Source organism: Rattus norvegicus, chromosome 4, assembly GCF_021556685.1.
Source record: "Rattus norvegicus strain SHRSP/BbbUtx chromosome 4, alternate assembly SHRSP_T2T, whole genome shotgun sequence".
Classification (NCBI taxonomy): domain Eukaryota; kingdom Metazoa; phylum Chordata; class Mammalia; order Rodentia; family Muridae; genus Rattus; species Rattus norvegicus.
Genome location: NC_141537.1, coordinates 64,323,216 through 64,350,395, shown reverse-complemented (window position 1 = coordinate 64,350,395; position 27,180 = coordinate 64,323,216). Strand labels below are relative to the sequence as shown.

The following is a 27,180-nucleotide window of genomic DNA, read 5'->3' as shown; positions in this document are numbered from 1 at the left end:
AAAGGTCCATGGGAAACAGGAAACCGAAAGGGGATTAGGGGCAAGGCTTGCTCTTACAACTCACAAGAGAGAATGCATTCACTTTGAGCCCATGATTAGTTCCCCTGAGGGTGACTCCCTCAGATGCCCCCAGTGGTCCAGTCACCTCTATTTATCCCACCTTTTCAGTCACCTCTCACATCAAAATACTGCTTGGTTTTTATGACTTAATGACACTGTTTAAAAAAAAAAACCAATCAGCCAGCCGATAGTGTTGCATGCCTTTAATCCTGGCACTAGGGAAGCAGAGGCAGGTGGATCTCTTGAGTTAGGGCCAGCCTGGTCTACAGAATGAGTTCCAGGGCAGCCAGGGCTATACAGAGAAACCCTGTCTCGAAAGATAGAAAAAAAAAATCGAATCTTCATATTTTATCTGCATGTGTGTTATCTTCTCTGCATGTGTGTCATATATGTCTGGTGCCTGAGGAGGCTTAGAGGGCATCAGATCCCATGGGACTGCAGTCAGATGGTTGTCAGATGCTATATGGTTCTGGGAATGGAACACGGGTCCTCTGGAAGAGCAGCAGTGCTTTTAACCAACGACCCATCTCTCCAGCCCCACTTCATGGCCTTTTAAGTGAGGTCTAATGTAGCCAGAGTTTCCCTGGCTGCCTGGACAAGTGGGTAAGGACCTACCCGTGCAGTCTGCCCAGCTGCACACTATACGAGAGTGGGCCTGGCCTCTGTCACCATGGTAGCCCTCCCTGACCCTTGCCCTCCTCGGCTTCCTGCCTCCTCTCCTTCCAGCTCCTGCTGGGCAGTGGTGTGGGGACGGTGCGTCTTTATGATACGGAAGCCAAGAAGAACCTCTGTGAAATCAACATCAACGATGACATGCCTAGGTGAGCAGGAGCCTCCCCACGCACCCTAAGGCCTCAGGCTGCTACCGTTGCTCTGTGGGCCCCGCCTCCTGGAGCGGGAATCACCTCAGAGCCTGTGGTGATGATTGTCTGTGTATATTGCAGAATCCTGTCTCTTGCCTGCAGCCCCAATGGGGCCTCTTTCGTCTGTTCAGCCGCAGCTCCGAGCCTTACCTCCCAGCCAGATTCCTCAGCCCCGGATATCGGCAGCAAAGGCATGAACCAGGTTCCTGGCAAGCTGCTGCTGTGGGATACGAAAACCATGAAGCAGCAGGTACGGGTCTGCCTGCAGGTCTCCTGGGGCTGGGCACGCTGCCCGGGAGGGCGCCCCGTGTGGAGGGCACACTGCCCACACTGTGTTTTTGATGAGTCTTCTCCCTTCTCCCCTTCATCCTAATACTCACGGGCCCTCCTCAACTCTGTTGCCATTCACAGAGATCCTGCCTTGAAGTTTGTGCTGTCTCCTTACGGCTTAACAGTTGCCTTAGCACATGTATAGTTACGTGTGCATACAGCCTGGTTTCTGCTTCTGGGGCTTTCAGACTTTATGTGTGTGAAATTGTAGGGTGCCTTTTTTTTTTTCTTTCAGAATTCTGTATTGTAGTTGGAAACAGGTCCATCCTCTGACTCTGGCTCTGTCTTCTCTGGCAGCCTGTGCTGAAATCAAGAGATTGGCTCTTGGTACAGCTCACCTCCTCTGTCTGGCTACTAAGATCTTCTCTGAGTATCTCAGTGTGGGTTTTCTAAGCTAAAAATGTTTTTTAAAACTCCAACTGGTTGTGGTAGTGGATGCCTGTACACTTAGCACCTGGGAAGTCGTGGCAGGAGGAGCACGAGTTCTAGGTTAGCCTCCAATACTTGAGACCCTGCCTCTCAATAAAAAATAAAATTCCCACCCTCAATAAATAAAGAAAGGTCAATAAAATTAAAATTGCAGCTTTGCAAGAGGATTTGTGTCTCGCTCCAGTTCTAGAAAATTCTTAATTGTAGTCTTTCCAGTGTTAATACGTCTCTGGTTCTCTCTTGCCTTCTAGAACACCAACTTACATTCTTAGGACTCTTCCTTTGTCTCACTTCAGTGTCTTCATGACATCATTGCCTCAGCTTTGACAGAGCTCAGGTCCTCCCCAGTGTCCCATCTTCTGATTAGCCTGTGGGGACATTCATTGCAGGTCCTGCTTCTCATTTCCGGGAACACAGTGCCGTCCTTACACACAGGCTTGCTCATGCTGCCATCTCTCCTGGAGCCCTCACTCTGCCTTTCTGCTAAACATTTTGCAAGCCCTGGAGTTCTGCTAATCCCATCCCGTTTCTGCTCCCCGCTGTTTCTGAGGATGCCTGCTCCTCTCCCCGTACCTTCCCATGTCCTGTGAATTTCTACTTCGGGTTCCTGTTTCCGACCCTTATCCTTGGGGATACAAGCCTCACTGTGTGTGGGGAGCTGCATTTCTCTGAAAGAGACTTGCTTTCATTTCCGCCAGATAACAACTGTGAAATCCATTCTCAGAGCATACGGGGATTGTGAATGTGGCCGTAGACGAACACTAGCCTGAGGCTGTGCTTAGCAGAGAGGTGCATTTTCTTAGCACTTCCTGTAAAGCTCTAGCTCATCCTTGCATGGAGGGTGCTGCTTTCTGCAGTCTTAGCAGCGTGTGGGGAGTGGCCAGACCTTTCACTTCCGGCTCAGGCCTCTGAGTGCTTCATGCCTAATGGGTTCACTAGTCCACATGGCTCTCACCCTCCTCTTGTCTTTGGTCTCAGTGACTCCTTTATATGCAGGTCACTACTGTGCCTTTGTGTGAATGACATCATCTGACATCAGCCTTGCAGTTTTAGGCCTGGAGGGTTCTGCATTGTTGAAATGTGTTCCCCATCAGATTATGTCCTTCGTAGATCTTTTTTACGTCTCTGCTTGGTTAGGTCCTGTGGATGTTGGGCTCCGTAGGAAGGGACTAGAGCTTTGGGATGTGTGTGTCCTCTGTCGCTCAGGGCTGCCTGCAGTGGACGGTTAGCTCCTACTGGCTACAGGAGTGTTCAGTAAGACTCAGCTTGGAGTCCACTTGAGGAAGGAAAGCAGGGGCTGCTGAGATAGGGGTTTCTCGTCACTGCCTCAGTGTAGAAACTAAGAGTATCTGTAGGCCCAGTTTTGGCATTAATCTCAGAAGAGCACATCGGTCAGTGAACTCTGACAGATGCCCAGGTAGTCTTTTCAGAGGCAGGCCTTAGCAGGGAGAGCCAGTGGGGTCTGTGTTGGACTAACCTGCTAATGGTGCTACTGTTTATATTCCCAGCTTCAGTTCTCGCTGGACCCAGAGCCCATTGCCATCAACTGCACAGCTTTCAACCATAATGGGAACCTGCTGGTCACAGGGGCAGCTGATGGAGTCATCCGGCTCTTTGGTACGTAAGTGTGCTACTGAAATCCCAATCCCCTTGTTAAATGACCCAGCTGGGGCCAAGGCCATTGCAAAAGCCCACTCTCAAAAGCATGTTCTAGAGCTTGACTTTGGTTAGCATTTTCAAAACTGCAACACAGTTCACTTGTATGTGTTTGCTGTCTGTAGACGTGGGATGGGGCAGAGCGCAGTAGTCTTTTGACCTTGAGCTGATTGACTCGAGTCCTTGTCATCTGTGTGGGATACCAGGGGTCACAGGAGAACAGTGCCATCCTATTGATGTGCTATAAGGTAACTTGTTTCTTGTCTTGAGGAAGATAGGCCTAGGCTCTAAAATGGGATAAGGTGACACCTATGTAATATCTCTCCATGGTGCCTGGGGGCGGTTATAGAGGTTCTGTCTTCCTAAACTTATAGGAACCACAGGTGAGTCCTCCCTTTGACCAAATCAGGAGGCTGCTCAGAGGCAGGTGGCCTGGAAGGGTCAGCATTTTCTGGCCCAGGAGGCCCCTAGAGCAGCTGTCACAGAGGGCGAGGGTCCCCTGCCATACACTGAGGCCTTACCAGGTGTGGTCTTGCTGTCCAGACATGCAGCAGCATGGATGTGCTATGAGCTGGAAGGCCCACTGTGGGGAGGTCTACTCTGTGGAATTCAGCTATGATGAGAATGCCGTGAACAGCATCGGCGAGGACGGCAAGGTAGGCGTCTGCAGCGTTGGCGGTGGCTGGACCGTCCATGAACTCCGTGACTCTGGACTTCTTTCTGCCTCCATTTTATCTCTGCAAAATAAGGATACATAGAAGTCTACCTCAGAGCATCTTTGTGGGGTTCAGTGAGTGCGGTGGGATTTGGCTGTTCTCGTAGACAGGAGTTCCATATCCTTCTTCCTAGCTGAGGCAAAACTGACTCACATCACCAGAGATGGAACCACATTTGTGGGAAGATATTCTTTGGTGAGTGTGGTTGGTCGTGGTCACAAGACAGTGCGTAGGGTTTGCTGTAGGAAGCGTCCTAATGGGAAACAGGTTTGAGCAGAGCCCAAAGAAGTAAAAAGTAAACAACCCCCACCCCAAGTCAGTATAAGGCAAGGCCGTGCAGATCTCCTCTGTGGAAGGGTCTGTTAGGAAGTGGGGGTGACAGTGGCCTTGGGCTGAAGTTGAGGGGAGACAGAAGTAGGAGAAAGACGTAACTGTCTCATATACCCTCCTAAACCTTTTATACTGTTTTATACTGGGTTTTATACTGTTCGTATTTGCCACTGAAAACAGTGGTTATGAAACCAGTGTCAGTCGGTCAGTTCTGTCTGTCTGTCTCTCTCTCTGATCATCTTTCTTTGTAGCCAGGGCTGACCTCAAACTTGGCAAACCTGGCCTCAGCCTCCTAAGTGCTGGTATGCCAGATGTGAGCCATCAGACCTAATAGTATTTATTTGTTTGTGTGTGTATGTATGTATGCGCTCCAAGACAGGCTTCAAGTTGCTTCTGCCTCAGTCTCCCATAGGGGTGGGATTATAAATGTGTACCGCCCTGCCCTGTTTCATTTCTTCCCTTGGAAATGCCGTAGGGCTTTTAAGTTAAGTTCAACATCTGTTCTGTGGGTAGGACTCCCGGGGATGAGGCGCAGCCTGTCTACAGTCAGGGCTTCATTCTCCACATCACCAGTGAGACAGAGATTGACTGCACTGCTGAGCGATTGAAAAGCATTTGTAATCTGTCCATCTGTATTCTATACTTTGTCCCCAGGTCCAGAGAATCTAACTGGGCCCCAATTCTGATAATACAGGAAGGAATAATGATAGTATTAAAGGTGACTGAAAAAGCACCTCCCCACACCTGCTCACTCACCTTGCCTAGGAGACCAGGAGGCCTTGCAAAGCCAGTGACCGTCCCTTTTCCTCACCTGAGCTCAGGCCAGAGGAACAGGGAGGGCTGGGCTTCTATACGAAGTTGTTATTTTCTAGATTTTTTCCCCCCTGGTGAGAGACAGATTGGGGAGTAGACCACGGTCCCCACAGCCCTGTGTTGCTTCCTGCTCATAAAAGGCTGTTTTGAAGGCTGTGGAACCGGTGAGAGAGGCAGTTGTCCCAGTCATTCACTGCCCGAGCTTGACCATGGCTCTGTCTCTTAGGCCAAGGTGGTGACCATGTTGGGGGCTCTGAGGGTGTCTGGGGAGTGACCTGTGTGTGACTGAGTGGCCCCTGTTGTGCCTTGTTTCTGCAGTTCATCCAGTGGAACATCCACAAGAGTGGTCTCAAGGTGTCGGAGTACAGCCTCCCTTCAGATGCCACTGGCCCCTTTGTCCTGTCTGGCTACAGTGGCTACAAGCAGGTCCAAGTTCCCAGGGGGCGGCTGTTTGCTTTTGACTCAGAGGGCAATTACATGCTGACGTGCTCTGCCACAGGGGGCCTCATCTACAAGGTAAGTGGGTGGCAGAGGACTGGTGGGTAGGGACTTTTCTCAGCTTGGCTGACCTGAGCTGAGTGTGTCCTCTGTCCTCTGTCCTGCATAGCTGAGTGTGTCCTCTGTCCTGCATAGCTGAGTGTGGCCCTGTGTCCTCTGTCCTGCATAGCTGAGTGTGCCCTGTGTCCTCTGTCCTGCATAGCTGAGTGTGCTCTGTGTCCTCTGTCCTGCATAGCTGAGTGTGGCCCTGTGTCCTCTGTCCTGCATAGCTGAGTGTGCTCTGTGTCCTCTGTCCTGCATAGCTGAGTGTGCTCTGTGTCCTCTGTCCTGCATAGCTGAGTGTGGCCCTGTGTCCTCTGTCCTGCATAGCTGAGTGTGCCCTGTGTCCTCTGTCCTGCATAGCTGAGTGTGCTCTGTGTCCTCTGTCCTGCATAGCTGAGTGTGCTCTGTGTCCTCTGTCCTGCATAGCTGAGTGTGCCCTGTGTCCTCTGTCCTGCATAGCTGAGTGTGCCCTGTGCCCTGCATTTGATAAGATTCTGTCCTTTTCTTGTCTTATTCCTTGGAAATAATACATATTCTCCAAGATATCAGTAGAGCGAAGGGCTTGGGACTGTGGGCTTGTGGGTCTCATGGGTCCGGGCTAGGTAGATTGCTTTCATCACTGAGTCAGAATAGGTTTGCAGGAGGCCTATGGGTCAAGTACACCAAAGTCTACATGTGAGACAGAAACTCAAGGGTGTCCTTTGTCAAGCTAGGATACAAGTTTATTTTATTTGTGTTTGTGTGCTGTATGTATTTATGCACATGTGTGTGGCGGTACCAAGAAGAAAGTGTCAGATCCCATAGACTTAAGAGTTACAGGTGGTTGTGAACAGCCCGACAGGGATGCTAGGAGTCGGACTCAAATGGGTTGTATTTATCTGTTTACCTCTAATTATCTATCTGTCTCTCTATCTTTTATTTTTGTGTATAGGTACATGTTTGACAAGGGGAGGGGGCTCAGAGGTCACCCCGTAGAACTCAGTTCTTTCCTTCTACCATGTGATTTCTGGGGATTGAACTCAGATCTTTGGTCTTGGCAGCAAATGCCTTTACCTACTAAGCCTCCTTGTTGGCTTGTCTACATTTCTTTTTGTTCCTGTTTATAGATTGGAAAAACAAACGGGAACAAAGCAAGCAAACAAAACCTCTGTAACCAGCGCTGCTTGGTTTGCTTCAGGGCTCTGTACCCCTGAGAGACTGAATGCTGACCTTTTCACTCGGATCACCCAGGGATGAGTGCTGAGGACTGAGCCCAAGACCACGTGTCTGGTGCTGTGAATTCCTCTCCCCCTTCAGTGCTCCTCAGAGAATGTTTCCTGGCCAGTAGTGTTTAGTCTGTGAGACAGAGGGTCCTTCAGTGTCTGGTGCCACCGCTTGTCAGTCAGCAAACAGCTGGGGTTTGAACAGTAGTTCTGTGCTAGGCCCGGCACCACTGTCCTGCGGAGTGGACCAAGGAGCTAAAAAATGTTGTCTCTGCTTGCCTGGGGTTCAGACACAAGTTAGACAGCACTGAGAGTAGGTGACAGACAGCTAAGCCCTGAGCAGTTCCCAGAGAACCTGGGTGGGGACCAAGTTCTCAGGAAGACCTAGAGGGAGACTGCAGTCTGTGGACTGGAAAGAAAAGGGGTTGGGAACGTAGGAGTGGGGGGGACTCCTTGGGCCCCAAGCTGGGAAGTGGCTCTTGGGGGCTCTCTGGGCTGAGTGGGTGCTGAGGCGGGGAATGAGGAGCTTCACACAGACCTGAAGGCTGCTCAGTGAGACCGGGGTCAGTAGGGCTCCTCTTCCCACAGAGGACAGCATTACTTTGTTCTCGCCCTCCCTGCAGTGTTAACTGCATGATCTCGCGTGTGGGTCTCTCCTTCAAGATACCCTAAAACACCAGTTACAAGCTAGTTTTCCTCTTTAAGGCTTGTTTTAGTTGGCTTCCGGGAGAGCTGTTCTTTGTTGTCCATGTGGAGGAATGGTTGGATATGCATTTTGTTTTAAGTCACGCAGCCTTTTCCCCATCAGTTTATGTGATGCACAGAGTTGCTCTGTGATCAGGTGATGGGTTGACAGGTGTTCCTGGGTAAATTTTAAAGTGTCATGAATGGTTCCAGTTACTTAAGGAGTCTGCTAAACTTCAGATTGCATTTTCATGATCCATAAATAATTTAAATGATGGCTCTTTAATGATCTCTTCAAGAATGCAAATGCTTTCTGCTGCTCGCTCACAGGTTTCATAGAGTAGTGTTACTAGGAGTCATCTTGTTTCTGGTTCCCAGTGCAGTACCTGCTAGCATCCGGCCCTTCACACATGTGCACAGTTCTAGACCGTGTGCGTGTGTGTGCGCGTGTGTGTGTGCGTGCGCGTGTGCACTGAACAGCAGACTTGTTCACACATCCATCAAAGTCTTCCTGTGCCTGGCAATGTTTGGAGTGATACGACTGGTCATAGAGGTCCTGCCCTCCCAAAGTTTGCATGCCTACGGTAATAACTGCTTCAGATCAATGAGTTGTCCACAGTCTGGAATCAACCAGCAGCTGGCAGTTGCTTCTATAGCAGGTAGATGTGGGAACAGACAGGGTAGGTGCAGGAGCAGTTGCCCGCAGATAGATAGGTCAAGGCCACAGAGGAGATGCCACACAAGGTGGTCTGGCTACAGTCTGGAAAGCGAAGGTATAAACAGGGTTTCCAGAAAAGTGGGGGTGTGGCCAGGCCACATCCTCAGATTGGGGTGCCCACTCCCAGGCTCAAGGTAGTTTTAGGACACTGAAAGTTTTGGGTTGAAGTGTGTATGTTTGCGAGTGACATCTGCTAATGTTGCCTCTTCACTCCTGTCCTTCTGCAGCTGGGCAGTGAAGAGAAAGTTCTAGAAAACTGTCTGAGCCTGGGTGGCCACCGTGCCCCTGTGGTCACCGTGGACTGGAGCACTGCAATGGACTGTGGGACGTGCCTCACTGCCTCCATGGATGGCAAGATCAAGCTCACTACCCTCCTAGCACATAAGCTCTGATTTCCGGCCTGGAGTGACACACTGGAAACAGAATTGTCTCTGGCAGAAGAGAGATGAGACGGGGGACAAGACAGGGCTCTGGTTCAAGCCAGGGCTGCAGATCTTCAGGAAAGACCACCGAGGGGGCTCGGTCATCCAAACGCAGCTCCTGGAGCAGGAGTCTGTGCAGAGTGCGCTCCAGAGCACAGGACAGACGCTGAGGAAGGAGCCACACTGGTGCACCGTGCTCAGTCCAAGAGGCTTTGACTGTATTTTGTACATAATTGCTTACTTTTCTCTTTTTAAGGGAAGAAAATCGGAGCGTGATAATGCTCTTACTGTCACTTGGTGTTTCTTTCTGGAATGTGTGAGTCACCTGGGCCTAGTGATTGTCACAGATCCCTGCTTTGGTTGTTGTGCTTCAGCTAAGCTGCCCAGGTTCTGGCAGAACTCGGTTAGAGTTGAGGTGTAGACCACAGTGCCCTCTTCTGGCCCCACACCAAGATCTGATATCTTCTGCAGAACCTGAAAGCTGTTGGTTAAGAAGCTTCTCCAGACAACAGGCCTGAGATCTGGGCCTCCAGCTACCCTTTCCCCTTGGTCTTCTGGCCACAGAACTCTCATTGGTGGCTCCCTCAGTTTTCCAGCTTGAAGTGTCTGAGCTTGAGTAATACCAGCTGCCTGCACCTCTGCCGGGCGTAGCTGGATCAGCTACATCTGTACTCCTGTCACAACCTGTGCTCTGGTCTCTCACTTGGGAGGAGGGTTCTACATCCTACTGCTGAGACCAGCCTCATGAAAGAGCCCTTACAGGGTCAGTGGGTCTGGGCCCTGGCATGGGCCTCCCACGTTTGCCGTGGGTGACCTTGCTACCTGACTAGGGTATGCCACTTCCACGAACAGTGACTGCTTGGAATAGTCATTTGATAGCTTCTTTGGGCTCCAGGCTGGCTGTGGGCTGTTGGGCTGGTAACTCCCAGGTGCCTACATAGGGAAAAAGCAGGAGTGCTTAGGCCTGGGCTCCCTTCTGGGATGGAAGGAAAAGTAGAAAGCAATATATAGGAAAAAGCCTACGTGTCATAGTCACGTGTGTGTTGGGTGGGGGTGGGGTGCGGTGGGATATGCCACAGCAGAGGTCACAAGACAACTCAGTGTAGACTCAGTTCTCTCTGTTCACCTTTGTGAGTACTGGGGATCAAGCTCAGGTGGCCAGGCTGCGTGGGAAGTGGCTTTACCTGCTGCGTCACCTCATGCGTACCTGTTTTTACCCATGACCACACCGACATGAAGACTCAATCCATTCCCTGCCACTTCTCCACTCCGGCTGACATCTCCACAGCCTCATCATCTGTCTCACCCAGCTTTGTGGTCCAGGGTTTCGTCCGAGTCAAGAGCCATGGTTTAACCTTTCCTCTAGTTTTTCTGTCTTAAACGGTCTGTTCTCCCTTCCCAGTGCATTCCTTACAACTTGCTGAGTTAGTGGTTTTAAGGCTCAGAGACAGAAGGAACACTCCAGAGCCTCTTCCTTCCAACTCCTCCCAGGAAGAGTGCATCCTTCAAAGCGCCCGTTTGGAACCCTCAAGGGCCTTAGTAAGGCTCCCTCTTTTGCTGTCCTCAAGTGAAGGCAGGTCACATTGCAAACCTTAAGCCACTCTTCCAGGGGCTGAGAACCTGGTCTGGCAGGTGTGAATCTCCCCTTCCCTGCCTGTGCTCAGCCCCAAACCCAGGCCCCTTGTGGCATTCAAATGCCCAGGAGCTTGGCATGAGGTCTGGAAGCACAGTAGTGCTTACATTTCAGGCTGACTAAATGAAGCTGACTGACATTTGTTATTATTTCTAATACATTTACCTGCCAATTTAAAAATAATAAAACCCATGTGGACTCCAGCATAGGCGAGCCTCCCAGCTTGGTTCCTCACTCCTGCTGGGGTCTCTGCAGGCAACAGACTCTGTATGAAGTCACACAGGTTTCTCATCTTAAGCCATATTTGTTGGGTGACCATGGAGAAGTTTGAAGAAATGTGCAGGGTTGGGGGAGTTTTAAGAATCAAAGGAAATCAAAGGATGGAAGACTGCCCTCTCATCCGGCGTTAGACTTGCTTGGCTCACATCAGGTGAGGTTGAGGACCCTACTTTCTTGAAAGCCAGGGCCTGCCCTCCCAGAAAAGTCTGGTCTGGTTCAAGAGCAGCTGAAATGACCCTAGGGGTCACTGGTGGAATTGGAAGCCATTGGTTTGTCCCATTGAAAGTTGGGAACTTAAATTTCCTGGTCCAGACTATCCGTTTAGGATTGAGGATTAGCGATCAAGTAGGGCCAGGGAAAGGCAGGGGAGAAAACCTGCTCGACGGGGAAGCCGCGGGTGCCCCAGTCCAGAGTGCAGTTGGAGATTACAGCTGACCTGCTGCTGTAAATCGAATATAGTCTTGATTTCTCTGTTTGGAGGCGGACAGAATCAGATCTGAGGTTCCCTTTGCTCCAGGGTGCCAGAGAACCTCCCCTGTGACGGCCCACTCCTGTGTTTTCAGTCGTCTCTTGTGGCTTCTTTCCCAACCACCCAGTCTGCATTAAATCATGAGTGATTTTAGCTAAAAGACCCCAGACAGCTGGGAGCTTGTTGGGGCCTCCTCCACTTCTGCAGAGGGGACCTTGGACCGCCAACCTGAATGTAAACAGTAAATGGGAGTTTGATTTCTCTCCCTGAACTGTCAGGCACCCCGTTAAGTTTGGTCTCCTGGGGATCCCCTAGCAGGACTATCAAAGCCAGAAGCCCTTTGCACCGCCCTAGTTACTGACTCTGGGTGCTTTCTAAGAGACAACAGCTGCTCCTCAGCCACAACAGCGGACAGAAACCAGGGCCTGCGGATGTGGCCGGTGGTCTGCAGGGGGCACCCGAGGCCCTCGGTGCCAGCCAGCGGCCGGGTCGGGGGCGCGCGCACCGCGAGCGCGCAGGAGCCGGAAGGGGCGGGCGGTGGGATGCGTGCGCGCTTCGCGGTTCTAAATCCCGGAACCCACCAAAAAGAGCGCAGAGCCGCTCTGCCCTCTTGCTCGCGGTCCCATCCAGTCCCCAGACCCGGGCTCCGCGCCCTGTGCGGTAGGGAGGGAGTGGCGCGGCCAGCACCGGGCTAGTGCAGCGACAGCCCGCGTGTGCCTTCTGAGTGAGATTTTCCTGGGATCCAACCGGCCTGACCCCATCAGCGCTGAGTTCCAGAAACCTTGCGGTGGGCAGGACCTGGCTCGATGGTTGATGTTCAGTTTGCTGCGACTCTGTGCCCGTTAACGCGTAACTGCGCCTGTTTCTTGTCTATAAAATGGACGTGATGGTACAAGTACTGCCCGGTCTGATTCATTTCTGAACACTGGCACTCACTGGATGGTGTTCATCTTACTGACTTCTGTTCTGTGGCTGAACAGGTTAGGATGATGCCCTGCTAGTTTTCCTGTGTGTTTTAAAATGAAGTTATAAACGGTCATTCTGAGCGAGCCAGAATGTTCTAGTGGTGTATGTTGGGGGTAGGGGAAGCTAATGAAATCTGTGAATTAGAAGGCCTGGGGGCTTTAGTAACTGATATGTTTTGTGAAATGCAGTATGGTGTGGCGGAAGAGGGTGCCTTAGCCGAGCCTTCCCCTTCCTCCAGGTATCAGCCATATGATGATGGGTCTAGTATAAAAGAAAGTTTATTTGGGGTCATGAGAAGCGTGGTTGGGAAGGGAATAGAGGTAGAGAAAGGGACAGAGAGAGAGGAGAAGGGAGAGAGAGAGAGAGAGAGAGAGAGAGAGAGAGAGAGAGAGAGAGAGAGAGAGAGACCTGGAGAAGGGGGAAAGGCGGAGTTGGGAGTGGGGGTGGGGGAGTCAGAAAGAGAGAAAGGGGTCAGAGAGAGTGAGAAGCCAAACAGCCCTTTTATAGCAAGCCAGCCTTATAGAACCTGAGTGTTGCTAGGTAGTTGGTGGAGCCTAGAAGGAACATTAACATGCTAACAGTGACCAAATCACTGTGCGAGTGAGAAGTTTGTGACAGAGATCATCATGGGATGCAGAGGAAAGGGAGACCAGAGTTCCCTTCCTTCTTTCCTCCTGGGATGCAGAAGTGACAGGAAAGCATTTCTTGTTGCTCCAACTACCTGTGGAGCACAGAGCAGTGGAGGGGTCACAGAACTTCATCCCCAGGCCCGATTGTCCTATCTGCTGCGAGTCCTCCATTTGATGCAGTACGTGGCCTTCTGGGCTCTGCTCACCTCTGGGTCACCTAGGCCTGCCCTACACTGACCAGTAATTATTGCTGGTAAATTGAAAGAGCGTTGGCTTACTAGAATCTACTGACTTGGTTCCTCCTTGTAGGCATTCAAGATCGGCTCCCACTGGGGTCAGATAAGCCCGGTGTGATGAGAGTGTGATTTTTGGTCCTGCTGTAGAGAAGCAAGTCCCTGAGTGTGGAAAACCATAGCAATGGAAACCCTAAAATCCGATAACAAAAAGAGGGTCCTCCCCTCGTGGATGACAGCCCCTGGGAATGAGAGAAAGGTTGTATCAGTGAAGACAGCCAAGAGGAAGCAGACAGCAGCCATTCGAGTTGGGGCAGCAACAAGGTGGGACAGCCTGAGGTCAAGAGGGCTTCTCCGTAGCTCTCCTGGCCTGTCAGAGTGGGCAGGGTAATGAGGTGGGTCCTTCCTGCAGTGCCTTGAGGTTTCAGCTTGCCCCTCACAGAGAAGCACCGCTTTGAGTGCTTTGTTGGTGAGCTCTGTGCTGGTGAGGTGCTGCCATCTAGCTGGCAGTGAGCTCTGTAAACAAGCCACGCCCCCAGAAGCCAGAAGCTCTCATTTGTGATAAAAGCGAGATCAATGAAGCACAGAGCTTTTCAGGCAGGCAATCAAATTTTCAGATGTGAGGTGAATGCTGGTAGTTTGGGGGGGGGCGGTGTTTATCAAGTGGGAGGGAGAGCGCTGCCATCCTCAGTGCTATACTCGTTGGCTCTTTCCTGTCCACCTGTGCCCTCCACAGTTTTCACAGCCCTTGTCTAAACATATCCTCACATTCAGGTACGAATCAGGCTCTGGCCTGATGGCCTGTGTTTGCTGTATCCTCTGTTTGCTTTTGAGACAGGTCTCTCTCTGTAGCCTTGGCTGGCCTGGAACTTACAGAGCTCTGCCTGCCCCCACCTCCCCAGTGCTGGAATTACGGTGCACCACCACACCTGGCCGACCACTGTGTGTTTGAAAGAGCAATGGTGGGAAGCCAGCCACCATCCCCACTCCTCTTCTTTGTGAGGGAGATCATGGAGGGTGGAGGGCAGGTAGCCTTGTGCTTTGTCCCTGGGCCACTAGGATGAGGGGACTCTTCAGTTCAGAGAAGCAGTAACTCGCCCATGCCCTGGGGGCTACTTCCATTTCACCCTCCTTCTGAGTCCCTCCGCCCTCAGCTGTGGCTTTGCGTCTCTATTTTCAGAGCCCCGGCCAAGGAGACAGTGTACTGCATGAATGAAGCTGAAATGGTCGATGTGGCGCTGGGGATCCTGATTGAGGTAACGTCAGTCCTGTCTCTTCTGACTCCTAGGGCTCATAGGTAGGAACTAGCATAGGTCCCTTGCTCCTGGTAAGAGAAGTGCTCCCCCCAGGCTGCCTAGTGTCCCACATCTTCCTCCTGCTTCCTCATTTCAGCCAGCTTTCCCTCAGCCACTGTGTGTGCTGTTTATCACATGGGGTGAGCCTTTGAGACTAGCTGTGCAGGTGGGGCGCGGGTGTGAGGGAGAGCAGGCACCTGTGGGTAACTACACTGACATGTATGTGAAGGGCACAGTGTTCACTCGTGTTCTTGGGAAGGTTCCCACTTGGGTAAGAGGACTCCTCCCCAGCGTGCCTCTCCTTAGCAAAGGCCTGTGGAAGAGTCCCGGGCTCCTGAGGGAGGAACAGCAGCCCTGCCGTGAAGTTGCAGAGTTCTCGTGTTTTCTGTGTGTTTTAAAGCAGTGTATCATCTTCCCAGTGCTCATGGCTACCTAGACTATGCTGATCTGGGATACTGCTATCCCCAGGAAATCAAGGCTCTGGGGCCAGCTAGGGGTGGAGCTCAGTTAGGCCCGCAGAGGATTCTGGGCCTGGGCTTCTGGTGGTCTTGCTCCTTGCCCTTCCAGCCATGTTTTTCAGTTGGATTCCTTCTCCTTCTACTCCAATATTCCTCATACATAGGCCCCTGCATCTGTCGCTAGTGGGTCCTGGTCCTGAGGTGTGGGGTGAATCAAGGGTGGCTGCCATGGCGTGGGAGCTTGGCCCGGCCTGGTCATGTGCCGCGCTGGCTTTTCTGTTGGCTCAGAGTACACCCATAGCACTGTCAATCTAGTGCGTCATTGTCGGGAAACAAGCTGCTTATTCTGAGACTGCCATTTCTTCTGTTCTGCAGGGCCGAAAACAGGAAAAGCCCTGGGAACAGCCGTCTCTGGTGGCCCCTGATAAGCTGCAGCTTTCCCCTCCCTGTTCCGAGTCCCCTCACACCAGCTCCCCAGGGAGCAGCAGTGAGGAAGAAGACAGCAGAACCGACTCTCCTGCACTAGGTCTCAGCCCTGCCCGGGGACCAGAAGCTTCTAACTCTCCCTGTAGCAGAAGCCCGGAGGAGGGAAAGGAGGAGGAAGACGAGTTAAAGTACGTCAGGGAGATATTTTTCAGTTAGTATGAACTGTTCGCTGCTTCTGCGGAGAGTCTTTAGGATGTGCGGAGAGCCGTGGGCACTTCCTGCCCCTGCCACCCATGAAAACCCAGACTTTGCTCCCAACTTCCAGTCCCAGGAGGCTGTCAGTTTGGGTGGGACTAATTCTGTAGCAGGATGCAGACATGCATCCTCTTATAGTCTTATCCTGCACCACCCTCTGGCTCTGAGGGTTTGCAATGCCAGCCCTATGTTTTAGTCACAGTAAAAAAAACAAAGTCTTGGGCTAGAAGCAAAGAAAACTAGAGCTGCAGAGAACGTGGGTATTGGAGATGGGCAGCCAGACTTAAAGAGACCTGTGAACAGTCTCCCTCATGATACAGTCCAGCAGCAAGCTTCCACCCTTCCAACCAAACACGCTGGCAGCTGCCCACAGTTCCCTGCCATATCCGAGAGCAGGAGGCTCTATCAGACTGCTGAGTCAAATAGGTCCTGTCTACCACCAGTCACCTCCCTTCTACCTGGGGCCTCCACCTTGGTCCCTGTAGAGCTGTAGGGGAGAGTAGGGAAGGGAAACAGAACAAAGGATCACACCAGAGTCCACATTTCTTTGGGTTCACTTTGGCTTACTGATGAGCACAGAGTGAAGAACTCGTTACCACTTAGGGTTTTTTTTGGTACACACACTGAAAAGATACATACTGAAGCCCCAATGCATAATAAAGACCGTGCTTCTAAGCCTTTCCAGTCTGGGTAAGGTGAGGGGACGCGCTGTGTGTTTGTGGTGACTAGTCAGCCCTGTTTACCTTCCAGGATTTGGCACATTTTTCGTCTGCATCCCTGAGTCACAAGAATGGTGTAACAGCTGATTCCTGTTTGCTGTCAGGTCCAGGGACCCATTCAGGGGGGCCCTGAAAAGCCAGCGAGGCTTCGCTCAGTGCTGACAGGACTTGCTGTTGAAACAGTTTTTTTTTTTTTTTTTTTTCTAACCGTCCCATTTGTTGCCATAACCACCACAGAGTTATAGTTTGACACTTTGCCAAGACAGCTTGGAAATTTGGCTTCTGACAGACTCCCATGTGCCCGGGGCTATTGAGGATTGGTTGATTAACGCAGGAATCCCGGTGCATGAGCTCCATGGTAACCTAAGGAACCGCAGGTACCCTGGCCCTCCAAGCAGCCTCTGGGTTCCTTGACACCACAGTCTTCTGCTCAGTGGGTTCTGTCTGCTGAGCTGGAGATCAACATTGGCTAGGACACAAGGTGGTTGAAAGGACCCACCCAGCCACGGGTTCCCTGGCACCTTCTTGGAGCACAGTTGGAACTGAACCCTTGCCATCCCATAAGCCTTTGTAAGACTGGACTAGCAGTTCTCCCAGTGGTTCTTGTCCTTCTTATCTCGTGGTGGGAACATAACCATAGCCATAAGCAAGATGATGAGTAAGGCCTGGGCCAGGCACAGAGATAGAAAGCCAGGCCCCAGGAAGGAGAGCCTGAGCCACTTCCACACCAAGAAGAGGAAGAGGCTTAGTCCGCCGGCCAACAGCACAGAGGATGCCCCCAGGAAGCCCACGGCTAGCCGCCATTCTCCCTCATCACTGTTGCACTGGGCAAGGAGGAGAGGCAGAGGGACGAAGACTGCGAGGACCAGGGCTCCATACACACCAAGCCTAGCCAGGGCAAGGCCAACTTGAGGTATCCCCAGCACCCCCAGCTCAGGAAAGTTGTAACACTCTAGAGAGCCAATGTCCTCCTTCCACAGACAGAAGTTGTAGAAGCCGATTCTCAGGTTAGGTACGTCAGTGAGGTTGCCAGCCTTCCAGAGGAGAGCGTAGGACATCAGGGACAGGACCATGGCCACGAGGATCATGATGGCCATGAAGGACAGGCGGTTCCGCCACACCCTGGAGATGGCCATTCCTTCTGCTGTCGCAGGGAGGCCTGGAAAAGGTGGCACCAGTGAGAATCCAGCCCTTTCCTTGTGTGTACAAGCTCCTATTCTCTCTGCCCTCGTGTAGACGGGAGGTCCCAAGTCACAGCCAGTTCCCACTCCCAGTGGCCCACTGGTCTGCGGTTGGAAGGAACTGGGCAGCTGTGGAAACTTGAAGTATCCTGAGCCACAGCCCTCAGGTGAAGGGGTTTACTGCAGCAGAGATCCCACAAGCCGGTGGTGCTCTCTGAGAGGTGTGAGGGTGAAGGGAAAGCCTCACTGTTAGTTGGGGTTGCAGCTTGAGGTAGGTGATCCAGGCTTGACTGAACCTAAGCTCAGTTGCTTTAGACAACCACTTAGGGAACCGAAAAACTGCCCAGCGAGGCCACACGACAGTCAGACCAGTGTCTGTGCTCTGCGCGTGCGTGGTCAGCAAAGCTCTATGTCTCGGTTGGTTGGGTGTAAGCCTGGGTGGAGGATCAGTGGCCTGTGTCTCCTGCCCTATTTGGGAACTGAACCTCTCTTGGGATGAAATCACACTATTGAATGATGTTGATTTCAAAACATGTCTGTCTGCCCCCACCCCCCACCCCATAACAACAATAATCTATTATTCTAGGAAATTTTTAAAAGAAAAAAATTAAAATAACCCTTTGTCTTAACCACCATAGTAACGCCACTGTTCATATTCCGCATTATTTTCCCTGTGATCGTTATTTCTTTAAAGCACAGTGTTAAACCCAGTGGTTTTCCTCTGACTGCTGTGGGCATTTTTCATAGCTGTTGAGATATTCTTCAAAACATGATTAATGGTTACATAATGTTTAATCCATGGGCCAGGTGTAGTGGTACCTGCCTTCAATCCCAGCGCTCAGAGGCAGAGGCTAGTGGATCTCAGAGTTTGAGGGCAGCCTGGTCTACAGAGTGAGATCCAGGGCAGCCAGGGCTATGTGGAGAGACCCTGTCTCACAAGAAAGGAAAAAAGAAAGAAAAGAAAAGAAAAGAAAAGAAAGATAGAAAGAAGGAGGGAGGGAAGGAAGGAAGGGGAAAAAAGACATACTCAACTTAGAGCTATTTGTCTCATCTTAGTGATCTTATTACGTACGTATTTCAGGATGGACCGACAGATGCCGTTGCCCTCTTTCTAAGTGTATATAAGAGCCTATTTTACTACACTATCATTAGAAAAACCTTTTCATTACATTTTTTTAAAGATTTATTTAATTTATATATATGAGTATACTGTAGCTGTCTTCAGACACACCAGAAGATCATATCTCATGACAGATGGTTGTGAGCCACCATGTGGTTGCTAGGATTTGAACTCAGGACCTCTGGAAGAGCAGTTGGTGCTCTTAACCACTGAGCCATCTCTCCAGCCCTTTTCATTTTTATTCAGAAGGGATTTTCCTAATTGCCTCAAAAATAGTCTGCACACTGCCTATTTCTGTGCGTTTCCCGCTAAGGAATAAAACAAACACCAGGAGTAACTCGGGAAGCAGAGCTCAGAACCTTGTGAGACACAAGCACCAGGGCCCACACACCAAGCCCATGGGCCTAATCCCCAGAGCTAGGTGCAGCCCAGCATTGTGGGCAAGGGCCCACAGACCCTATGGACCTCAATGAACTCCTGGAGAACAGCTCCTTTCTCAAGGTGCAGTGGGATTTCTGTGTATCCCATTTGTCTTACAGGAACCAGAAAGAATTAAGGGAGAAAGAATGTTTGCCTGCCTTAAAGGGGTGGGGTGGAGGGAGCAGGAGGGAGGGGCATCTTCTTCAGATATGACACAATAGGGGTTGGTTTTAGCAGCCACCGGGCAGTAGACAGGTCCGGTTAGAACATTTTGAGGTCTGAATGGACAGTGTCTCTACCCAGGGTTGAGCAGTTCCTGGCTGTCGCTGTGGCTTCCCTCCGGTCTCAGAAGTAGCTTTTGTCAGAGGCCTTGTTTGAATGTACTAGGGATTCTTGGAGCAGTGAGGCTTGCTCCAGAGGGATGTGCCAGGACTGTTAGAGGCAGCCGTTGCTTTTCCTCACTAGGTCCGAAGGACGAAATACTTAATTCATGCAGCCACGGTATGAAAAAATTCCCAACATATTTTAAACCGTTTTGGTCATTCAGAACCTTTTTTTTTTTTTTTTTTTTTTTTTTTTTACAAAGCCTATAGGTATGTTTTTAGAGGGATTAGGTATTCAGGATGTAGGGTGGGTTTCTGGGTGTGGGACCCCTGTTTATCCAGTGGTGCTGTAGGAAATAACCCGTGCGCAGCCTGCACTGCTTGGGAAACGCCAGGGTGCCACCTGGGAGACTCCGGTCTGGATCCTGTGGGTTAGGTTAGACAGTTACCCCTGAGGCAAGGTTGGACAGTGAACTTGGCTTATTAGAGGAGGCCGTGGCCACCTCGGCACAGCTCCTGCCGGACCCCTTGTTTGTGGCTTCGTTTACTCTCAACTGATCTTTTGGAGGTGTGGGTGGGTTACTGTTTTGTTTTGCCCTGTTCTGAAATAAGAACCTCTCTGTGTAGCCCCAGTTGGCCTCAGACCCTAAGATCCTCTTGCCCCATCTTCTGCAACGCTGGTAATGGGCATGTGCCACCACGCCTGACTTCCCATGAGTTTGCAATGGAGAACGGAGCAATCGAAAACGGGAGTGGAAGGAACACAGGCCCGGGCATGTGGAGAAAGCCAGCCCTGAGCTTTCCTCTGCTCTGCCTTGAAACAGAGTTCAGCCCTTGCTCCTGTGCCTGTAGCATCTGGTCTGTCTTAGAACTTGAATTTTACTGGGGGCTCAGGTCTCTTTGTCTTCTGCACTTGGCTTTCTTGTGGTCAAGCTCTTCTGTTCAGACTGTGCCCACACTCAGCCTCTCTCCAGCTCCCTCAGAGTGGAGAACAAGAAAGCGGAAGCTGGAGTGGATACAAGAACGAAGTGTTCCCGAGGGACAGTCTACGTCTGTTTCATCCCGAGAAGGGTGAAAATTTTTGAAATTTTTTGGAATGTATTAATGAGGATGCCCTCTGGTATACTTAGGTATACATCGCGAGTGGCAGGGCATCCTGCGGGGCCCTGACTACGACGTGCATTTTACCAGCAGTACTGGCCCTCCATTCAACTTCATATGGGAATGCAGAGTTGGGAGGCTGGTGACTAGCCCTCCTCTTCTACTCCCTTGCCGCAGTGTCTGTATACTTGGTTGAAAGCCCAACGACATTCTTCTAGCTGTCCTGGCAGCCTCCTGGAGGCATCCTGTTTTCTCTAACCGCCCTGGCACTCACATCGCCAGCACGAAGGACCTAAATTTCCTATAATGATAAGCCCACACTTCCTTCGAAGAGCAAGAGGCTCTAGTGACTGCTGAATCACGGTGGCCACTGTAGATGAACTTCCTGTTTGTAATAAAGCAATGCATGCTGGTTTCTGAAAGCTGTCAAACCATGCCAAAGTGTGGAGAAAGGCTAAAAATCCTCTGCAACTTCCGGCTAGAGTACAGCGGCACTCCCCGCCTGCAGTGAGGGTCTCGTCCACGCACGAGTGCGTTTCCCATGTGTCATTCTAGCATGCATGTTTATGTCCTGGGAACTGTTTCCTGCTGTCTTTAAGGGCTTCCCGGAGCTGTAAAAGCTAATGGTTATTTTTTTTTTACTCCTTTTTTTTTTCTTTTCTTTTTTTTTTTTTTTTTTCAGAGCTGGGGACCGAACCCAGGGCCTTGCGCTTGCTAGGCAAGCGCTTTACCACTGAGCTAAATCCCCAACCCGGTTTTTTTTTTTTTTTTTATAAATTGTTCTTTATGTGTCATAATCTTATGACTAATGCTATGTGAGATATTTGTGAAGACATTTATCCTTCCAACGGTAAATTACGTTTTTAATGTTTTATCTGCGTGTGGGCCAGAGCACAAGTGTGGAAGTCAGAGGACCGCGTGCAGGAGTCAGTTCTCCGAAGTGTGGGTTCAGAGAGTGGGACTCAGGTTTCCAACCTGGCAATTATCTCATTACTCATGGAGCTGTCTGCAGGCGTCAGCTTAACTTGTAAACTCCACTTTAGCAATGAGGTCACTGCACTGCCCAGGCTGGTCTTGAGCTCCAGTAAGCAAGCCTCCTGAATAACTGGGGTGCGGGCATGTGCTGCTTGCTGGCAGATGCCTGTCTGACCTCATCCTCTCAAGTGTCCTGTATTCTTGAATCACCTAATCTCGGACCTCCATGAGCTGCTGCTACCTACCCAATGCTCCCTTCAGAGACAGTAAGATTCGGTCTTCTCAGGTATTTACTGACCATCTGTAGCTCTACCGTGGAGTTCTTTTGCTTTTTAAAAACGTTTTGAACACATGCAAGGCCCTGGGTTTGAGTCCAACATTGCTGAAAAGGAACCATCCTGAGTTTTAGCTCTTCTGTCTTGTGAGTGCCCTGTGGGGCGGAGGCCCCCAGGCTTGTCACTGTGCCATAGTAAAGCAAAGTCTCCCTGCTGTACCAGTCCCTTGCCTGACCCCTGAGCTGAGCCTCCAGTATGTGGGTTTGAGGGCCACGGCATGGGTACAACCTAAGGAATCGGAGATTGAAACGTGCTTGATTTCCCAGCTGTGGAAATAGGAAGGCTACGAGGTTGGGGTTTGCTTGTTTGTTTAAGCATCTCTAAAATTATCCTAGAGGACAATGGGCTAGTGACCCAGAGGGGCGTGACCACTAAATCATTTCACTCTGAATTATCAGTATGTCCTTGTCAGGATCATTTTAAAAGTGAGACCAAGAGAGGTCTCAGATCCCCGAACACTGTTTTCACAGCCCTGAGGGTTGGAGAAGCCACACGATGAGGTGGAGTCGTGCGAGGTGAGTGAGGCAGAGAACACGTGCACACCTCAGCTTCGCGTTGCCGCCCTGGCTCTAAGACAATGGCCTTCCCACTGAGGAACACTAAAAAGGGCGGAAAGCCAGGGAGACCATTGCCTTCGACACTTGTTCTGAATTGAAGATTCTGAGTGAAATCATGGACAGCTCACAGTGCCACAGGGAGGGTTTGTAGCACCAACTTCCGTTCCTAGCTTACACCTGGCACTCGTTTCCTTCAACGTAAAATTGGCCATTACCTAAATAAACATCAAGGGCTCCCTGGAGCACACACTTATAACTTCTAGTCTGCCACTGCCCTCATTGCGCATGCGTCAGCTAGCATCTCGGTATCTGAGGACCTGTGAGCTCCCCTTTCTCTCCTTTGTCTTGCACGGAAACAACCTCCAGTCCCTGGTTGTTTTACGGTCCTTCGCCAGCGTCTCCTGGGATTCAGGCCTAGAGTCAGAGAGCAGGGCTTACTTGCTCCCGCCACGACACACCGGGCTGCCACCTGAATGCTCCCGTCTCTAACACTGACCTCACGAACTTTGTCTTCTCTATCTAGGCTAGCCTCACAGAACAACCGTATGCTTTGCTGTTGGTTGGTTGGCTTGTTTCTATACTATGCAGAGAGGATCGACTTCCTCCACAGAAAGTCCCCACACCCTGCGTTCCCTCTCCAGAAGCATGCCAACCAGACGGTTAACATTTGATTCCTCCATTGGCAAGCAGTGTCCTAGCCTCTGCCTGGCAGGTGTTCGCGGGTATGGGGAGGGACAGCAGTTCAGGAGCTCTTGGGCGACATTAAAACGCTCCAGCCTTCTTTTTGTTTCTTTAGCGTATGACCCTGCCAAGCGTCACTACACACCCTACCTCAGACTTCCAGTCCTCTTGCTGTCTCCTCCTCAGTCACCACAATGGCCTCTCCGGTATTTTCTGGGAACCTGAGACAAGCTGAGGACACTAGCCATTGTCAACCCACCCCCACCCCCTATTCAGGGTTCTGCTTAAAAGTCTGCCTGTAATTAGGCACACCTTCCTTGCTCAGCACCAAGGAAACTGCAACTCTATTCTTCCATGAGCCCCGTCTGGCGTTCCCACGATTACTCAGCAGCACATAAGACGAGCAGACCTAAGACTCCACTGACCCCATCCTCCAGACCAATGGAGCTAGTTGCAGGGGAACAATGGCTTTGTCTGTTGTTGAGTTTGCGTGCTTTGCTTTGTTTTGTGTATAGACACACGTGTATGTGTGGAGGCTGGACCACAGCCTTGGGTGCGTCATTTCCTTAGGAATGTCACACACCTTATTTTTTTTTTTTTTTGAGACAGGGTCTTTCATTGGCCCAGAGGTCACCCATTGGTCAGGCTGGCTGCCTGGTGAACCCCAGGGCTCACTCTGACTCCGCCTCCTAGGTGCAGGGATTACAAGTGCAGGCCAGCAGTCAGAGGCCAGCGTTCTTAGCTTTTTATGTGGATGCTGGGTCTCAAACTCAGTCCTTACATATGCATGGCAAACACTTCCCCAGCTGTGTCATCTCCTTCCTCATGTTTAGCTTTATGTCTGTCTGTCTGTCTGTCTGTCTGTCTGTATCATCTATCTATATTTTATCTGTTCTGTCCTTAACATCTAAGGCTGCTCCTGGCATCTAGAACACACTCAGCGAACATTCCCAGATGACAGGCACGGTTGACTGGCTATCAGTGTCAGCATATGTAACAGCACACGTGACTTCTCCTAAGTTCCTTCCTCTTTCATTTCTTTCACTTGCTCCACTGTCCTCTGGTTGAGTTAAAAAAAACTCTTCCCACATCACCTGTGTTCATGCCCCTCTCCTCACTACTTTCTGTTTCTGCATGGGACTTTGGGAGGCTGAGTTGGTTTTCCCGTGAATGAACCAGCACCGGGCACATGCTAAGTGCCCGTGTGTGCTGTGATCCTGAGGCTAAAGCAGTGATTTGTGGGGAGAAGAGTGAGGTGGAGGCAGAGGGTGGGGGTGTGTGCAGTGAGGGAAGGCAGAACAATAGTCTCTGACAGGCTGCAGGGAGAGCAAGGTTGCCCATTTCCTTGTCAGCGAGGCCGCTTGCCTCAGCCTCGGCCTCCGCTAACCGTGTTTAAGATTAGTGTCCGAGGCTTAGGTGCGGCTCTACAGAATAGAAAGGAGAATGGAAATGTGTCGTGCTTCCTTTGGCAGAAATAGGAGCCCATGTCCTAGTTTCTCAAGACTGGGCTAGCGCAGTGCTGTTGCCTGGGTGTGGTTAGTGGTGTAGGTGGCCTCTATGGAATGCTGTACTGTTTGCTTTCACGATCAGTCTGCTCGGTAATCAGTCTGGCTAGCAGAGATAGGACTGTTCCAGGGCCCTGTGACAGGAGGCCAGAAGCATGGTCAGGGTTAAGGGGTGGACAGCGAGCCGCTGCAGTAACTGTTTGAATGGCTCCTTTAATATTAACTCTGTATTTGTTCCACTGTTTTGCTGCTTATTGACATTTGGTAACAGATAACTCAGAGGGAACAAAGGTCATAGAAACGTTGGAGACAAAAAACAAAAAACAAACAATAATAAAAAAACCAAAACCAAAACAAAACAAAACCCCCAAAACCCCAAAAACCCACCCTTAAAGATGAGTACCATCTCCATCTCTGGGTTGGCAGGCCTCTCAACGTACTTAGGGCCAGCGGATTCACGGGCTGAGGACCAGTCTTCCCAGGACCGGGTTCTCATCTTGAGCTCTGCCACTCTTCCCAGCAATTCTGAGATGTGTCACCCCCTTCCCAGGCTAGGATTTCATCTCCTGACCCCACAAATGATGCATTTGAGAGGTCCCTGAGCCAGGGGCCCTGGAGAAGTAGAGACACATGGAACAAAGATGTCCCCTTCCCCGACTAAGCTTGTGCTGTACTTGAAAGACATAAACTACGTGAGTTTTCAGGAGATAATTTTGAAAATACTTGGGGAGGACTAAACAGGGCAAAGTGACGGGGAGAGAAACCAGCAGGAATGTGTGGATGGTTCCATTTTACAGGGCTGGGGAAGAGCTGTGCGCACCAGAGATATTAGGTTTAAGGTCTAGTTTCCATGCTAATGCTAAAGTGGCTGATTACCAACAAGCCAGGAGGAAAAAGGAGGAAGGAAAGAAACAGAAAAGAAAAGAAAAAGAAGAAAGGAAGAAAGGAAGAAAGAAAGAAAGAAGGAAAGAAAGAAAGGGAAAATGAAAAGATCCAAGCTATTTTATCATCTCATGCCAAAATAAATTTCACATGGATCCAAGAATGAACCAATGTAAAATAAAATCTAGGAAAAAACCTCCAACTTATGAATGAGAAAGTACATTCTGAACTCACAAGCACACTAAAACTACAAGGAAAATTACAGATTAAGCTGTTAAAAAAACAAAAAACAAACAAACAAAAAAAAAAGATTTCCGTGTGCCAGTAAAAACAATACAGGATCAAAAGTCAACGAGCACGGTAAGTGTGAGACGGTTACTACGCACAATGCACGGAATGTTCATGCAGACATTCACAGAAACACTGCACTGCATAAAGCTGGACGAGGCGATACAAATAATTCACAGAGAATGAAGCTCACATGAAAAAAAAAATCCGTGTTTCTCCAAAGCCTCCAGGGTACGTGGGTAACCTGTGCTTTTCTCTCTAAAAACTGTAGATAACGTCCTCTGTGACACTCCCGATGCCAAGACTGGCTTCCTAACACAGTGGCTCACTTTAAGGTTTGCGTGTATTTTTGACCTAATGACCCACTTTTATTGCCTTATCCCCGAGGCAGGATCAGGAATGTAACCCCAGTCTATACAAAGGATGGAGAATCACAATTATCAGGCATAACACAGGTCAATCATTGTGCATCAGGACGATGAAGCAGCTTTTGGCACAGCCAGTACAAAAGCATCTATAGAAAGATGTATAGGAGAGGGAGGCTGAGGAGTTGAAGAGGACTGGAAGTGCTAACACCAGCTAGCTATGGTGTTTCAGGGTGAAGGCCACATTAAAATATTCCCAGAATTATGTGCTGTTTGTGAAAAGTGAGATTATGAAACAAGCCACTATGGCCTTAGTCATTCGATAATGTGGGGACTAAAATAGCAGCTTAGAAAACGGGGTGCGTGAGGTGGTGATCCAGGCGCTGAATCGCAGCCCTGTGATTAGGAAGAAGAGAAAACACTGCAAATGCGCTTCAGTTGTCTCGGGGAAGAAAAGAAAGATTTCCCCCTTTTTTCTTTTCTCTCCTTATTCAACAACTTGGTTTTACAGATTAAAGAAGTGTAACAAAAGTTATTAATCAGCTCAAATGTTTTTTAAAAAAAGCTGTTTCAAGGGACAATCACCCCTCCATGAGTTTGCTTTGGGGGTTGACATAAGGTCTTAAAATCTTGTATGTCCTATAATTCTCTTTTGGCCAAGAACACAGATCTTTCCTTTGTGTTTTCCAAGTCTTGGTATCAGTTTGGCTGTAGTGACATGTTTTTGTTTGTCTGCCTCCTTCTGAAGAACAATGTGTCCCAAAGCCACAGGTATTTACTGGTACAAGCTTCCCGAGGACTCGGCTGGCTGCAGCTAGCCCGAGTTTCTAGCCATTTATAGGGTCACCTTCATCAGTTTTTTGAGGCAGCCACACAGAGTGATGCTTAGGAGCCTGGGGGCAGGATAGAGGTAAAAGGGGAGAGAGGAGGCTACCGACACCAAGCAAAGCGTTCCCCCTTCGTGTGCTGCTAGAACGTGAAGTCTGTGAGCGTAAACACCTCTTCTCCCTTGTGGAGTTGTGGGGTGTACTTACGAAAACCAATGGCAGAGCCCAGGAACACTCATCAAAAGGTGACACAGGAAATCAGCGTCCGGGGAGTCGATTTTCTCCTGGGCTGCTTTCTAATGTCAGGCAGAAACCAGGGCAGAGGAGAGAAGCTGCAGCAAGAGCTCAGAGCTAGTGAGCTCTGCCTGCGCGCAGGCAGCCGTGTTCAAGTAAACAGCTCTCTGAACTTTGATACATTTGTGCTGACTGATGTCACTATCAGCTGATTTCACTTTCGTTTTTTAACTTGCCTGTGTCTTATGACTTTTCAGAAAC

General features: G+C 50.3%; 3 protein-coding genes across 6 annotated transcripts in view; 2 read left to right on the top strand and 1 right to left on the bottom strand.

Annotated features, from left to right (window-relative positions):
- The window catches only part of Wdr91 (WD repeat domain 91), a 37,367-nt gene extending 28,311 nt beyond the window's left edge, over positions 1-9,056 (top strand). For all 3 annotated transcript variants that reach the window (XM_087657219.1, NM_001127298.2, XM_087657220.1), the window contains 6 exon segments: positions 787-881; positions 1,005-1,173; positions 3,191-3,299; positions 3,882-3,994; positions 5,516-5,713; positions 8,569-9,056. In XM_087657219.1, the coding sequence (XP_087513345.1) occupies positions 787-881; positions 1,005-1,173; positions 3,191-3,299; positions 3,882-3,994; positions 5,516-5,713; positions 8,569-8,733 (849 nt within the window). In that variant the 3' untranslated portion in view covers positions 8,734-9,056.
- Positions 9,057-11,726: 2,670 nt separating this feature from the next.
- Positions 11,727-16,086, top strand: Cyren (cell cycle regulator of NHEJ). Of its 2 annotated transcripts, NM_001024325.1 has the most exon segments (4): positions 11,818-12,124; positions 13,049-13,296; positions 14,153-14,228; positions 15,101-16,086. In NM_001024325.1, coding segments are annotated over 3 exon segments (483 nt in total). In that variant the 5' UTR covers positions 11,818-12,124; positions 13,049-13,156; the 3' UTR covers positions 15,368-16,086.
- Tmem140 (transmembrane protein 140) lies at positions 15,943-26,925 on the bottom strand. The gene is given in 2 exon segments (NM_001009709.1): positions 15,943-17,284; positions 26,893-26,925. A coding segment is annotated over 1 exon segment (555 nt). The 5' UTR covers positions 17,262-17,284; positions 26,893-26,925; the 3' UTR covers positions 15,943-16,706.
- Between the last annotated feature and the right edge of the window lie 255 nt (positions 26,926-27,180).